Raw genomic sequence first — 16,251 nt, 5'->3', positions numbered from 1 at the left:
CTAGCAATGCTCTGAGACTACTTTGCAATTTAATAGCATTATTATAAGCAGGTAGAACCATTATCCATTAACCATTATCCTGGCAGCACCAGAGATGATTACGAGGTGTTTATACTGACTATGATCATAAATAATTGCAGAATAATTTAACATGCATTTTGCAGGAGAGGAGGAAAACATTCTTCCACTTTTCACAACTAAATAGTAGAGATAAACGTTAGGAAATGGATCCCTCTTCTGAAACGGAGGGTTGTGTGGGTGCTCTAACACACACACGGACACACACACACACACACACACACACACACACACACACACACACACACACAACAGGGGTACTGCTGAGTAATCATCAGAAGACGTACCAGAACACGCAAAACAGACAACCCAGGCATTTCCCTAAAGAGAGCATCTGCTAATCCAAGAAGGACCTTTCTCATTGGCTAGATGATACCTTTTACCACTGGTGTATGTAGTTAACACAACCACTAACCTTTTTTAAAGATACTTAACGTACCGATTCTGCATGTTACTCATTAAGAACAACCAGATTTCTGTCTTAGGGGTGTGGTTTGATATGGAAGCTACTAATGTTTGTCCCCCATGAGACACCATAGGAACAAAGTCAGTATCTCTTCCTCAAAATAGTCAGAATGACTCTCTAAGAACTCAAGAAATTTGTAATTAATTCTGATGTTTTTGCAGAGGTTTTAGTCACTCAATTTTATATTTTGATAAGGTATTTGGTGCAGTATTTCTCAAGTTATAATTTTTTTGCCACATGTTGTCTTATGTAAACAAAGTCCAATCAGCTACAGTGCTGGGCAGGTTTGTCTCACTGTCTGTGTCTACTGCAGTAGAATTGGATAGAGCGCAATCACCACAGATGTGTATCCCTTGTTAGTTGGCAAATGAGCCTTTGTGGAAAATCAAAACCCTAACCATCAAATAAGTCATGACAAACTCACTTACAAAAGTCTGTTTTGGACAAGACTGACTTTGGCCAAAATTATCCTATTTTCACTTAGTAATCAATTTTGACACTAGAATAAATGTTTCTGACTAATATTGATGCCACAGGCCGTTTTTTGTATCAGAGAAATTGTTTATTGGCTTCAGTTGCGCTTTTAAAGTCATAAAGCACTTTCACCCAAACTTCTATCTACCCATTGGTTGTGGAATGCACAGGTTCTCAGGGGATTAAGGTTTGGTTTGGGGGAGGGTTTAATGAAGAGCTTCAGGGTCACTGGAGCTTAACTGTGTATCCCCCTCCATTTTGGTCTTTCACCAGGGCCTTAAAGTCACCCTACCCAAAAACCGCTCCCCTCTCCACCTCTTGCCCTCGTCCTAATCCCAGCCTCATAAGGAACTGTGAATGCCCCTGGTCCAATTCGGCCTCCTCTCTGTCCCCTGTCTTTCAGACTCCCATGTTCCCCTTTGTGAGGCCATCTGGTTTTGGGGTAGAGTGGAGAGTTTGGGGATGCTCCCCTCCCAACAGTGGACGTTCTGCCAAATTAGGATGGGGTGGTGGGGTTGAGATCGGGGTGGTTCCTTGCCCCCACTGGGTGGCCCTTAATAGTTAGAATTAAAGCTGGAAGGGACCAATGATTCCATCCCTCTGACTCTTTGGATGTAGAGTCAGTGTGTTTTGGGGTGAAGCCCTGGTGTGAACTGGGAGGATGTGGGAGTAGTGAATGAGTGAGGGTGTGAAAATTGCCTCTTACCTCTCCTCCCTGTCACCTGAGCTGGAGTGTTTGGGGTTAATTCCTTCCTCTCCAGATTGGATGTCTTATATCTCTATTGACTTCTGATTAGAGGAGACCCCAGGGACCCTCGAACCACCCTGCCAAGCCCCACAAACCACCCTCCCAAGCCCCCCAAACCACCATGCCTCTGCCCCCCACTAGCTACCTTGCCGAGTCTTCCGCTACCCTCCTGCCTAGCCCCCCTCCTACTGTTCCCAGCGCTCACAGGGGTAGTTACATATGTGATGAAAGAGAGAGCGAGAGAGGGAGATCACACTCGCTTCGATCTGTCCTCTATCCCACCCTTTCATTCTCTTCAGCATTTCTTTCTGCATTCTCTTTCTCTGTCCCTCCTCCAACTTTTGCTTCTTCACTCTTCTTTCCCTCGACCCCTCTTTCTCCTTCTTCTCTCACTCTGTTCTCTCTCTCTGCAGGCCCAAGGACAGGACTCTGTGTGTACTGAATATTTTTCCCTGCCCTCTTTTGATGCCGGAGAAATATGATAAATTGATTGTCTGTATTTTCTTTCTCTCCTCATCTAGCCTTCCATTGTGGTGGCTAATTGCTTTGTATGGCAGCCATTTCTTTTTTGAAAATATATATTTTTATAAATAAGTCGACCAGTGCAGATTGCTCTGCTGCAAGGAAAAAATTGACTGAAATGGTTGTGTTCCTCTCTAGTAAAGGCCTTTCTGTCTGTTGAGGACCTACGTAGAGGGGTTTGAAGAGTTCCCAGTAAATGAAAATTGATGGCTGCTATTGTCCCCCTGGCATTTAGTTACATAACAATAATGCTCCCTGTGCCTTGGGTTTTACTTTTTTCACAGCAGAGGGTTCAAGTCATGTATTTTCCAATGGAATATAAATAGCCTTGCATTTGTTGTTTCCATGGACATTCTATCGGTGAAATGTAATGGTGTTCTTATTTTTAATGCCTTTTCCTTTCAGGACTGTCATTCTGTCTTGCCCCTAGAATATTTGTTCTAAGTTTTTTATTTGTATTTCTCTCCGTGCATTCCCTGTGTTTCTTCATTCCAGTCTCCTGCTCTCGCTCGCTCTCTTGCTCTCTGACTGCCTCCCTCCTATAGGAGTACTGTTGTGATTGTCTGCTTCTCTCTGGTGCGCTAGTGGCCAGGTGCAGATGGGACACCCTCCTACCCATGCCGCTGCATGCCGTGGGGGGGTACGGGAGGGAGGCTGGGGGTGGGTGGGTCTGGAGGAGTGGAGCTGGGGGGGGTTCAGTGGGGTCCTGGATCACCTAAAGGCGGGCCCTGTGCTCAAAAGATGTTTCCTCAAGAGGAGCAGCCGAGGCAGGGGGAGGTTGTGAGAACGACCCCGTGGAACAAACCATCCAGGACCCAAGGCAGTCACACTTTAAGGGAATAGCTCATTAGGTGTAATTAGGGTGGTCACATTGTTATGTCCCCCCTGTAGCGTCACTTGGAGTGAATAAATTCACCACACACCCGCTTCCCTCCCCAGTTAGTGAAAACACTTTGATGTCAGAAGAGTCGTCCAGGACGGGCCAGCATAAAGGCACTGTTTTAGGCTTTCTCTTTCTCCCAACCCCTCTATCCCTCCCTCCCCTTTCTTCTCCCCCTTCACACAGGCTGTAAGACACACACGGATGAATGGATGACAACCTTTCCCCTCCAACTCCCGCCCCCACACACACACACACTCTCTCTCCCTGCCCTCCCCCCCAACTCTTTTTCAGCCTTCCCACCCCATGTTCTTTGAGGCCTGGTCAATTCTCTGGGCCAAACAAAAAAAAAAAAGCATCAAATGTTTTCTGCAGTTGGTAATGAGGGAGTGGACCTCATCAGGCCGCAGTAGTCAGCTATCCTTGGCTTTTGTTGCCGCTCAATGGCACCACGCTCTTTGAAAAACTCAAAAGCAACTTTTTGAGGAGTGAGGGACAGAGAAAAGGGGGGGGGGGACCACTGTTTTTATGCTAAACGGCTGTCAAAGAGAGAGTGGTGGACAGCTTGGACAATGACATGATTGGAGCTACATGTTTTAGGATGACTTTTTCTAAAGAGACTGTCATGGCTGTGTGAGAAAACAAGATAAAGCAAGCAAGGGTGCTCTTTGACTGGTGGCGAGATGGAGAGAAGAGTAGAGTCATAGGTGAGTGAAATCTGCAAGGAAAGAGTGAGAACTTTCCAAACCCCTCAATATAGTAATCATGTAATAACCCACAAGGCCTCCTGCTCATCTGATTAGAAATAACCAATGATGCCATCATCACTGATTGTGTTGCCTTCACGTCTCTGTCTATCTTGCTATCTCTCTCTTTCTCGCTCTCTCTCTTATTTTCCTTCAAGAGATGCTGTGAGTGACCCATCAGGCTTCTATAGGTAGACAAATCGAAGAGGGGAAAAAAAGACGGGAGAAGACAAGATTAGCGTTAGTTTTGTAATGCGACGTGGTGGTTGATGGCGTCGCCGAGGTGTTATTGCGGAGGGACTATTTATCTGTCGGCCGCGGCGCTGCTTAGCGAGGTCGCGGCTGGGTTGATGAAATGACATATCCCTTTTGTGCGTGGGGGATGGAGAGTTTGTCAGGTTGTTATTAAGCCTGATTCAACCAATTGGCTCGGAGTGGGAACCCCGTTCGTGTGAGCGGGCGCAGAGATAAGAAGTTGACAGCGGAGGTAGAAGAATGGAGTATTTCCGTCTCCTTGCTTTGTGGTGATTGCTAATTATCCCACTGCTCAAGGAGGCCGGTGGCACAAATTCACTGATTTCATAATTTGCTCCGAGCTGTCACTGAATACTGATTTGTCTGGCACGGCGATCGTTTGATGATATACGTTTTTTTTCTTCTCTTTTCTTTTTTCTGAGAATAGAGGAGATAATGATTATAGTGTGCCCCGCTCGCTGACATGTATCGCGTTGCCGTTTTATACTTACTGGGAAAGTTTGAACTCTGCAGCAGAAGTTTGAACTCTGCTGTTCCACTTGACTTAAGAAAGGACTGCAGATCAGCTAGATAAATACAACAATGAAAACATGACAAAAACATGAGGAAGTTAGTCAAGCCTTAAAACATTACAGTACATTTACTGCCATACTTCTATCCATTGTCCCGCTCCTGTGGAAATGCTATTATGCACCTTTCACTAACTCTCACTTACACAAAACCTTAACCCTCTTACACACAAACCCACATTAGTTTTGGTGCCGAGGTTGTTTTGGCCACATTGCACATTGTTTTTTCTCTGTGTGTGTGTGTGTGTGTGTGTGTGTGTGTGTGTGTGTGTGTAGGAATACTGCCAGCCCATGGGCATAGACTCTGGAGTTGACTACAGAAGACTGGACCTACCTTCAGCAGGGAAACTCTACTACCTGTAAGTGTGTGTATGCATGCATGTGTGTTTTCTCTCACAATGTGAAAGAGGATTTATAGCCACACTCCTAAATAAGAGTCAGTCTCTTGAGCTTAGCTCATCTTTGTGTTTGTTCTGTCTGTCTTTGTCCCTGTGTCTCCCCCCCCCACTCTGCAAATCCATCTCTCTGTGTGGGGCAGTATGGAGGACACACACACATACCTGTTTACACAATCCCTGAGATATAACACAGTGATGGCAACTATAACACTATTACATCAACCCACATAAAAAATGCTACAGTTTACTATAGAATTCTACAGTACTTACTATGTAATCATGTAGTGAAGTGTAGAATACTATACTAAACACTGTCGTATCTCTCGATCATGTGTAGTACTTACTATAGCATTTTGTAGTACATTGTAGAACACTATAGTAGTAAATACTAGTGTTATCCACAGAAAAGTAGTTTAACTTTAGTAATACTAAAGTATTTCCTTTTCATATACCCTGCCCATTCCCCTCCCCCATATCCCAATTTGCGCCCGCCATAAGTGAGAAACCTACATGCCAAGTATAGATTATATATTGTGTATATTCTATAGGTTATAGAAAAGAGCAGAAGGTTTTTTATTACTTCTCCAGTAGGTTTCCTCAAGGAGAAAGCCCCCATTTCTATGTAAAAAATAATACAACAAAAACACTTTAGTAAATACAACAGTAATATCTCAAAAAACAATGCAATCCACAAAAACACTGCGGTAAATACTACAGTATTCACCAGTTTCCAAAAACACTACAGTAATTACTATAGTATGTATACTACACTTTTTTGTTACTACAGTATTTATACTATAGTTGACTGTAAATACTACAGTATACTACAGTAAATACAGTTTTTGCTAACTTTAGTCCGCAAAAACACTACAATGAATACTACAGTGAAGTCTGCAAAAACACTACAGTGAATACTGTAGGACTTACGCCATAGTATACTATAGTATTTATTTTCATGTGGGAACCTAACAAAGCACACACACTAACTGTTCTGCCAGTTTGCATTACTGTCACTGTAGGTCAGTGTCCTTAATGTCACTGCAGGTTAGTATCAGGGAGAGAGCAAGAGATGGACAGACCGAAAAAGGCAGAGGGAGTTAGGAGTAGGTAAGGACACTAACCTACATTGACAGTAAGGACACTAACCTACATTGACAGTAAGGACACTAACCTACAGTGACAGTGAGATCCCTAACCTACAGTGACAGTGAGATCCCTAACCTACAGTAAGATCCCTAACCTAGAGTGAGAGATAAAGAGACAGATAGAGGAGTAGAGAAATACAAAATGATTGAGTTTGAAAAGGCAGAGTACTATTCTTCCGATTACCTGTACACACACACACACAGAGTATGAATAACGTTGTCGTTGCTCATTGCGTAGCCAGAGATTTCAAGTGCTTTTCTCTTTCAGTGTATGCAAATAAAACACATTGCACTCCTCTTTACCTGAACGAGAGTTAAAACACATGCACAGACAGACCGATTCAATCTGCCACGCATTCACAGGCTAATGTTTGTGTTTACAGTCTAACATCTCGTTTTTTGGAGATGGAGTGAAAAGCTAAGTACCCCCCTCCTTCCCTCTCCCCGCACCCGCTGTTTGATGTGGCCACTTCAGCCTTATTAATTTCATATTCTATTTTTCCCCCTCTTTCTCTCTTCCCCATTGTTTGTGTGTATTTGTGTGCAGCACCAGAGAGCCTAATGCGGAGGCCTTCATGGATACGCTGTTTCACGAGCTGGCTGTGAGACAAAACAATGGTAGGAAGTTAATGTACCTCTTGTAGTAAGAGAAAGGGGGGAGAGAGAAAATAAAAGGGTGAGAGAGTGGACTGGGGAGATTGAGAGACAAGGATAGGAGAAAAAGAGAGAAGGGGAAAAATGGAGGCAAACAGAATATGTTCACTTACACTATTGGAACTTACATTACTATCGTTAACTGTTAGGGCCAGTGATATTGAGGCTAAAGTAGTGGCCATAGTTTCAGTATTGAGTTGATGTCTGTGTATGATCAGCTCTATGTTTGGTCAATTAATCGTGTGTGCGTTTCCGTAGTAACGGGTCCCAGGGTCCTGACGGTGCAGGGCAGAGAGTTGAGACTGGAGAAGACCTGTGGAACCATCGCTGACTGTACCTTTAAAGAACTGTGTGATAGAGTGAGTTACTTCCACAACCATCTTCTCTATCACTCTCTCTTTATTTGTATTTATCTCCCTCTCTCTTTCTCCCAACTCCGTCTCTCTCCTGCTTGTTATTGTATCTCTCTCTCTCTTCTCTGTGTTGACTACGCTCTGCTACTTTTTCTCTTCCAACCAGATCCCTCTATTCTTCCTTATTCTTTCTCTCTTTTTGCCCTCACTCCCCCCTTCGCTCTCTTTCCTGTTTTCTTAATTCATCCACTCATTGTACTTTTTCCTGCTGTTTTTTTCTACCTCCTTCATTGTGTCCTTCCCCTTTTGTTTCTACCTGTTCTTCTTTTACATTTTTTCTTGCTCATTCTCATTCCTTCTGCTCTCGTCCTTGCTCCCTCCTGTCCCCTCCAATTCTATATTCATTCATCTGTGCGCTGTTCAAGGTCAAAGACTACAGGCTATTTTTAACTGTTTTTGTTCAGCAGGGAATAGCATTGGCCTTTTTACTGTTTCTAAACTGAACAAAAATATAAACGCAACATGTAAAGTGTTTCATGAGCTGAAATTAAAGATCCCAGAAATGATCCATACGCCAAAAGGTGTATTTATCTCAAATGTTGTGCACACATTTACATAAGTATTCAAACCCTTTACGCAGTACTTTGTTGAAGCACCTTTGGCAGCGATTACAGCCTCGAGTCTTCTTGGGTATGGTGCTACAAGCTTAGCAAACCTGTATTTGGGGAGTTTCTTCCATTCTTCTCTGCAAATCCTCTCAAGCTCTGTCAGGTTGGATGGGGAGCGTCGCTGCACAGCTATTTTCAGGTCTTTTCAGAGATGTTCGATCGGGTTCAAGTCCGGGCTCTGGCTGGGCCACTCAAGGACATTGAGATTTGTCCCGAAGCCGTCACGAAGCCACTTCTGCGTTGTCTTGGCTGTGTGCTTAGGGTCGTTGTCCTGTTTGAAGGTGAACCTTGCCCCAGTCTGAGGTCCTGAGCACTCTGGAGCTGGTTTTCATCAAGGATCTCTCTGTACTTTGCTCTGTTCATCTTTCCCTCGATCCTGACTAGTCGTCCTGCAGCTGAAAAACATCCCCACAGCATGATGCTGCCACCACTGTGCTTCACCGTTGGGATGGTGCCAGGTTTGCTCCACACGTGATGCTTGGCATTCAGACCAAAGAGTTCAATCTTGGTTTCATCAGACCACATAATCTTGTTTCTCATTGTCTGAGAGTCCTTTAGGTGCCTTTTGGCAAACTCCAAACTTGTTGTCAGGTTGCCTTTTACTGAGGAGTGGCTTCCATCTGACCACTCTACCATAAAGGCCTGATTGGTGGAGTGCTGCAGAGATGGTTGTCCTTCTGGAAGGTTCTCCCATCTCCACAGAGGAACCATCGGGATCTTGATCACCTCCCTGACCAAGGCCCTTCTCCCCTGATTGCTCAGTTTGCCCGGGTGGCCAGCTCTAGGAAGAGTCTTGGTGGTTCCAAACTTCTTCCATTTAAGAATTATGGAGGCCACTGTGTTCTTGGGGACCTTCAATGCTGCAGAAATGTTTTGGTACCCTTCCCCAGATCTATGCCGCAACACAATCCTGTCTCGAAGCTCTACGGACAATTCCTTTTACCTCACAGCTTTGTTTTTGCTCTGACATGCACTGTCAACTGTGGCTCTTTATATAGACAGGTTTGTGCCTTTCCAAATTATATTCAATCAATTGAAATTACCACAGGTGGACTCCAATCAAGTTGTAGAAACATCTCAAGGATGATCAATGAAAACAGGATGTACAGTTGAAGTCGGAAGTTTACATACACTTAGGTTGGAGTCATTAAAATTTGTTTTTCAACCACTCAGCAAGAAATTTGTGAACAAACTATAGTTTTGGCAAGTCGGTTAGGACATTTACTTTGTGCATGACACAAGTAATTTCTCCAACAATTGTTTACAGACAGATTATTTCACTTATAGTTCACTGTATCACAATTGCAGTGGGTCAGAAGTTTACATACACTAAGTTGACTGTGCCTTTAAACAGCTTTGAAAATTCCAGAAAATGATGTCATGGCTTCAGAATCTTCTGATAGGCAATTGACATCATTTGAGTCAATTGGGGGTGTACCTGTGGATGTATTTCAAGGCCTACCTTCAAACTCAGTGCCTCTGCTTGACATCATGGGAAAATCAAAAGAAATCAGCCAAGACCTCAGAAAAAAAATTGTAGACCTCCACAAGTCTGGTTCATCCTTGGGAGCAATATCCAAACGCCTGAAGGTACCACATTCATCTGTACAAACAATAGTACGCAAGTATAAACACCATGGAACCACGCAGCCAGTATTCAGTATCAGTATTTCCGTGTGGCTCAGTTGGTAGAGCATGGTGTTTGCAAAGCCAGGGTTGTGGGTTCGATTCCCATGGGGGACCAGTACGGAAGAAAGAAATGTATGAAATGTATGCATTCACTAGTGTAAGTCACTCTGGATAAGAGCGTCTGCTAAATGACAATTAAAAAAAAAAAATACCGCTCAGGAAGAAGATGCGTTCTGTCTCCTAGAGATGAATGTACTTTGGTGCGAAAAGTGCAACTCAATCCCAGAACAACAGCAAAGGACCTTGTGAAGATGCTGGAGGAAACAGGTACAAAAGTATCTATATCCACAGTAAAATGAGTCCTATATCGACATAACCTGAAAGGCCGCTCAACAAGGAAGAAGCCACTGCTCCAAAACCGCCATAAAAAAGCCAGACTACGGTTTGCAACTGCACATGGGGACGAAGATTGTACTTTTTGGAGAAATGTCCTCTGGTCTGATGAAACAAAAGTAGAACTGTTTGGCCATAATGACCATCGTTATGTTTGGAGGAAAAAGGGGGAGGCTTGCAAGCCAAAGAACACCATCCCAAAGGTGAAGCACGGGGGTGGCAGCATCATGTTGTGGGGGTGCTTTGCTGGAGCAGGGACTGGTGCACTTCACAAAATAGATGGCATCATGAGACAGGAAAATTATGTGGATATATTTAAGCAACATCTCAAGACATCAGTCAGGAAGTTTAAGCTTGGTCGCAAATGTCTTCACTTTCTAATAGTGAAGACATCAAAACTATGAAATAACACATATGGAATCATGTAGTAACCAAAAAAGTGTTAAACAAGTAGCCACCCTTTGCCTTGATGACAGCTTTGCACACGTTTGGCATTCCCTCAACCAGCTTCATGTGGTAGTCACCTGGAATGCATTTCAATTAACAGGTGTGCCTTGTTAAAATTACATTTGTGGAATTCCTTTCCTTCTTAATGCGTTTGAGCCAATCAGTTGTGTTGTGACAAGGTAGGGTTGGTATACAGAAGATAGTCCTACTTGGTAAAAGACCAAGTCCATATTCTGGCAAGAACAGCTCAAATAAGCAAAGAGAAACGACAGTTCATCATTAGTTTAAGACATGAAGGTCAGTCAATGCGGAAAACTTCAAGAACTTTGAACGTTTTTTCAAGTGCAGTCGCAAAAACCATCAAGCGCTATGATGAAACTGGCTCTCATGAGGATCTCCACAGTAAAGTGAGACCCAGAGTTGCCTCTGCTGCAAAGGATAAGTTCATTAGATTTGCCAGCCTCAGAAATTGCAGCCCAAGTAATGCTTCACAGTTCAAGTGACAGACACCATCTCAACATCATCTGTTCAAAGAAGACGTGAATCAGGCCTTCATGGTCAAATTTCTGCAAAGAAACCACTACTAAAGGACACCAATAATAAAAAGAGACTGGCTTGGGCCAAGAAAACACGAGCAATGGACATTAGACCGGTGGAAATCTGTCCTTTGGTCTCTTAGATTTTTGGTTCCAACCGTCGTGCCTTTGTGAGATGCAGAGCAGGTGAACGGATGATGTCTGCATGTGTAGTTCCAACCGTGAAGCATGTAGGAGGAGGTGTGATGGTGTGGGAGTGCTTTGCTGGTGACATTGTCAGTGATTTATTTAGAATTCAAGGCACACTTAACCAGCATGGCTACCACAGCATTCTGCAGCGATAGGCCATCCCATCTTGTTTGCGCTTAGTGGGATTATAATTTGTTTTTCAACAGGACAATGACCCAACCCACCTTCAGTCTGGGTAATGGCTATTTTACCAAGAAGGAGAGTGATGGAGTGCTACATCAGATGACCTGGCCTCCACAATCACCCAACCTCAACCCAATTGAGATGGTTTGGGATGAGTTGGACTGCGGAGTGAAGGAAAAGCAGCCAACAAGTGCTCAGCATATGTGAGAACTCCTTCAAGAATGTTGTTAAAGCATTCCAGGTGAAGCTGGTTGAGAGAATGCCAAGAGTGTGCAAAGCTGTCATCAAGGCAAAGGGTGGCAACTTTGAAGGATCTCAAATATAAAATGGTTACTACATGATTCCATATGTGTTATATCATTGTTTTCATGTCTTCACTATTATTCTACAATGTAGAAAATAGTAAAAATAAAGAAAAACCCTTGAATCGGTAGATGTGTCTAAACTTTTGACTGGTACTGTCTGCTATTATTTCCTTGTGGCTAGGAATTTATATCCATCCATCTCCACGATTTTGTCTGTTGGGAAATGTTAATATTGGTGATCAATATTAGAGACAGTGTTCTAATCTAGGTCTAATTGCTGCAAAAATGTGTATAGCCATCAATTGGAAACGCCTCATATTCATACTCAATAACAAACTGGAGGACTGAACTATCTAGTTACATCCCACTAGGTTTCTATATACTACGAAGTAAAAAAAAAACAGACTTATATGACAGAGTTTGGAGGCCATATGTGGACCATCTCGGGGAGTGTGGTGCTTAAGTGGAAGTGACGGCTACTTGTGCCGCGCTTGCGTGCCGGTCGGGGCTTGGGGGTTTCCAACTTTCTGACTGGTTGTGGTTGTGTGCATGTCACGTTTTTGTGTGTGATTGTGGGCAAGTGCGGGCATGTTTTTGTGTGTTTTTGTTTGGAAGTTAAAGCTTGGTCGCAAATGGATCTTCCAAATGGACAATGACCCAAAGCATACTTCCAAAGTTGTGGGAAAATGGCTTAAAGATAACAAAGTCAAGGTATTGGAGTGGCCATCACAAGGTCCTGACCTCAATCCCACAGAAGGCCTCCAAAACCTGACTCAGTTACACCAGCTCTGTCAGGAGGAATAGGCCAAAATTCACCCAACTTATTGTGGGAAGCTTGTGGAAGGCTATCCAAAACGTTTGACCCAAGTTAAACAATTTAAAGGCAATGCTACCAAATACTAATTGAGTGTATGTAAACTTCTGACTCACTGGGAATGTGATGAAAGAAATAAAAGCTTAAATAAATCATTCGCTCTACTATTATTCTGACATTTCACATTCTTAAAATAAAGCGGTGATCCTAACTGACCTAAAACAGGGACTTTTTACTAGGATTAAATGTCAGGAATTGTGAAAAACTGAGTTTAAATTAATTTGCCTAAGGTGTATGTAAACTTCCGACCTGAGCTCAATTTCGAGTCTCAAAGCAAAGGGTTTGAATACTTTATTTTTAATAAATTTGCAAAAAATTAAAAAAACTGTTTTCGCTTTGTCATTATGGGGTATTGTTTGTGTAGATTGAGCAACATTTTTTATTTAATCTATTTTTAAATAAGACTGTAATATAACAATGTGGAAAAAGGGAAGGGGTCTGAATACTTTAAGAATGCACTGTATGGTCACTATGCCAGGGTTCTCACAAATAAGTGGGGCTCAGCCCCATCTTGTCAGCTTGGCTGCGCCACTATGTAAAGATTTCAGACCAAATGAAACTGATATTTAGTAATGATAGAGTCACTTTGTGAAACAGGCCGTTCATAAATTCAGAGCGTTATCATTTTCCTCAATTAATTCAGTGCATTTCAGCAGTAGGCTATCTGCACCCGAGTATAGTGTTGTCAAATCATACAAACTTTGTAACGGGAGTCAAACAAGTCAAATGACCATAGTTGCTGAACTTGCTCCCTCAACTAATGACAGAATCTCATATGTTTGGCAAAATCAAGTTGATGATTATAGAGAAGATAGCAGATCAGCTCATGAATAACGGGATCAAGTTGATGATTATAGAGAAGATAGCAGATCAGCTCATGAATAACGGGATCAAGTTGATGATTATAGAGAAGATAGCAGATCAGCTCATGAATAACGGGATCAAGTTGATGATTATAGAGAAGATAGCAGATCAGCTCATGAATAACGGGATCAAGTTGATGATTATGGAGAAGATAGCAGATCAGCTCATGAATAACGGGATCAAGTTTATGATTATGGAGAAGATAGCAGATCAGCTCATGAATAACGGGATCAAGTTGATGATTATAGAGGAGATAGCAGATCATCTCATGAATAACCGGGAGATGACAAGTGGAAATAGTTGTTAAATAATGCATTGCAGCCTATGGAATACAGAATGAAGTTAGGAATTATAATGCGAGACAGGAGTCAGGATTTTGGGTTGAGAGTGGGATTCACACTGGATAGGAAAATAGCCTAGGCTCTAGGACAGGAGAAGATAGGATTTTTCCTCGTGCATCTCTGAATTGTTAACAGATTTCATCTCTGTGACAGAGATGCCTATGTAGTGAATTGTGCATAGGCCTATCAAATTCATGACTGTCTGAAGAGTCTCAATGACTGCTCAAAGAGGCACATGTTATTTTATAGGCTATACTGTAGGGGTTTCCTGTAGGGTTTATTAAATGCGTTCAGTTCGCATGTGCAGTCTGTCGGTTTCAATTATACGTGTGCTTTGAATTTATGGTGACTTTGTGTGAAGTAAATACACTAGGCTAAAGGCTTACATGTGAAAACCTGTTTGGATAATGTGCTATTGAATTTGTAGCTTTCTTTGGCTGCGCGTGTTGTGTATTTTGTGGAATAGCATTAGTGTGTCTTTGGGGGAAAATGTTTTAATTTCCTGGGTTTTGTCATTAAAAAAATCTGAAAATGCGAAGTGTTCCAGGGACAGTCCCAGGATTCTGGTTTGCCATATTAATCCCTACATTGTACTATGCAGATATAGGATCTCAATTTGATCAATCTTTTGTTGCTGAGAATTTTCCTGCACCGCAGGAAAGGGGATACCTAGTCAGTTGTACAACTGAAATGTGTCTTCCGCATTTAACCCAACCCCTCTGAATCAGAGGTGCGGGGGGATGCCATAATCGACATCCACGTCTTCGGCAGTTGAACGTTGTGATTTACATAAGTTCACTGAAAGCCCACTGTTAAATTAACAGTATTGCACTTTTCAAGTAGCCTACTTTTGGCCAGCTAATAGCCTAACCACCGATCAAGCAACATTGTGGACTAAACATTCAAGTCCTTTTGCTGCAGGATTATTTTGCCTGGACAATATAGGTCAAATTAAGATCCTACATCTGTACTTGTGTGATTGCATTTAAACTCCTCCGTGTGTGTGTTTGCTTATTATCCCTGTCTCTGTATGTTCCAGCCAGTGGGTGCTAGTGACTACCTGGAGATGGCCCAGGCGTTTGACACAGTGTTTATCCGTCATGTCCCCATGCTTACCCTCACTCTGAAGGATCAGGCACGGCGCTTCATCACACTGATAGACAATTTCTATGACAACAAGGTTAGTGTCAGTCACACTGCATGGGGAAAACGTGATGTTTTACATTAACATTTTTAGTCATTTAGCAGACTCTTATGAGGAGCGACTTACAGGAGCAATTAGGTTTAAGTGCCTTACTCAAGGATTTTTCACCCAGTGGGCTCGGGGATTCAAACCAGCGACCTTTTGGTTACTGGCCCAACGCTCTAAACTACCAGGTGTTAGGTACTGCTGCCTAGGTGCTTCCCAATCTGTACCTGTTTGTAACTCAAGTATTTGACATACTGCCATGGTCCGTAGCTGCAGGGTCTATACTGTAGTTTGTTGTAGGTGTTATTATGTGCAATAGCATCCCCTGTAACCATCTATCCACACTCTATCTTACAGCAGGTGTCACTGTTTCACTTTAGTTGTTACAGAGTTGTTACCATTCCATTGTCCATCTGTCACAGGTGAGGGTGGTGCTGTTAGCTGATGCCCCTCTGGACAGGCTGTTTGTCCACTCTGGAGGGGAGGACGACCGCGACCGCATGTTACTGGACGACCTGGGCCTGAGCGGGGTGAGACCACACGGTCCAACCACAACAAGACCAGAACATAACCAAAAACACATTCCTTGATGTCGGGTTGTAACCAAAAATTATTTTCCAATTGTTCCGTTCTGAACAGAACCATCATTTATTTTGTATTCCACTGTTCCGACCAGCAAAATAAAGTTAGGAACCGGTTCGAACCCCAAAAAAGTAACGGTTTATATTGTTCCTTTTTTATTTTACCACTTTTTTTCTCCTCAATTTCGTGATATCCAATTGTCCCATCACTGCAACTCCTGTACGGAGGCCCACCTGTTCCTTTTTAAACCTCTGAAATCTTAATTTTTATTTTTGTTGTGTAGCTTAACATTAAATGACTTCATCAATCAGTGGGGATAGAGCAGTTTACTATGGAACGGGCAAGATATAGGCCTAGTTGTTTCCATACAGTGGACAGACAAGAGTAGGGCGTGAGATGCTAACAGAATTTTGCAGCTGAGGAGAGCATGAGAAAGGGTGGAGGAGGAGGCTTGAAGCGCTGGGCATCTTGTTATGACATGCATTATCTGAATTAGGTCCACAGAATTATACCTAGGAGGAGCGGCTTCTATGAAGGAATAAATCCAATGTGAAACATACTATAGTATCCTTAACTAGCATTGAAAAAGTGAATCCATTATTCTCTAATTATAAATCTCTCTCTCTAATTTCTGAATCACGCTTGTAACGTCACTAGGCTACAATAGCCTATGCTTCAGTGGGTGAGGTACCCTACACACACACACTGGCAAAGAATTTCACCAGTCAGGCCAGGCAGACGCTGGAATACATTTTTGAGTGAT

At 42.8% G+C, this 16,251-nt stretch overlaps 1 protein-coding gene across 1 annotated transcript in view; it reads left to right on the top strand.

Annotated features, from left to right (window-relative positions):
* The window catches only part of afg1lb (AFG1 like ATPase b), a 32,746-nt gene that overhangs the window by 14,713 nt on the left and 1,782 nt on the right, over positions 1-16,251 (top strand). The window contains exons 8-12 of the mRNA XM_014205505.2: positions 5,015-5,097; positions 6,829-6,899; positions 7,194-7,294; positions 14,757-14,897; positions 15,329-15,436. Coding sequence (XP_014060980.1) covers positions 5,015-5,097; positions 6,829-6,899; positions 7,194-7,294; positions 14,757-14,897; positions 15,329-15,436 — 504 coding nt within the window. The remainder of the gene's footprint in view (positions 1-5,014; positions 5,098-6,828; positions 6,900-7,193; positions 7,295-14,756; positions 14,898-15,328; positions 15,437-16,251) is intronic.

The sequence above is a fragment of the Salmo salar genome, chromosome ssa06 (assembly GCF_905237065.1).
Source record: "Salmo salar chromosome ssa06, Ssal_v3.1, whole genome shotgun sequence".
Taxonomy (NCBI): Eukaryota; Metazoa; Chordata; class Actinopteri; order Salmoniformes; family Salmonidae; genus Salmo; species Salmo salar.
Note: the sequence above shows the minus strand (reverse complement) of the source record. Positions and strands in the feature narration are given on the sequence as shown.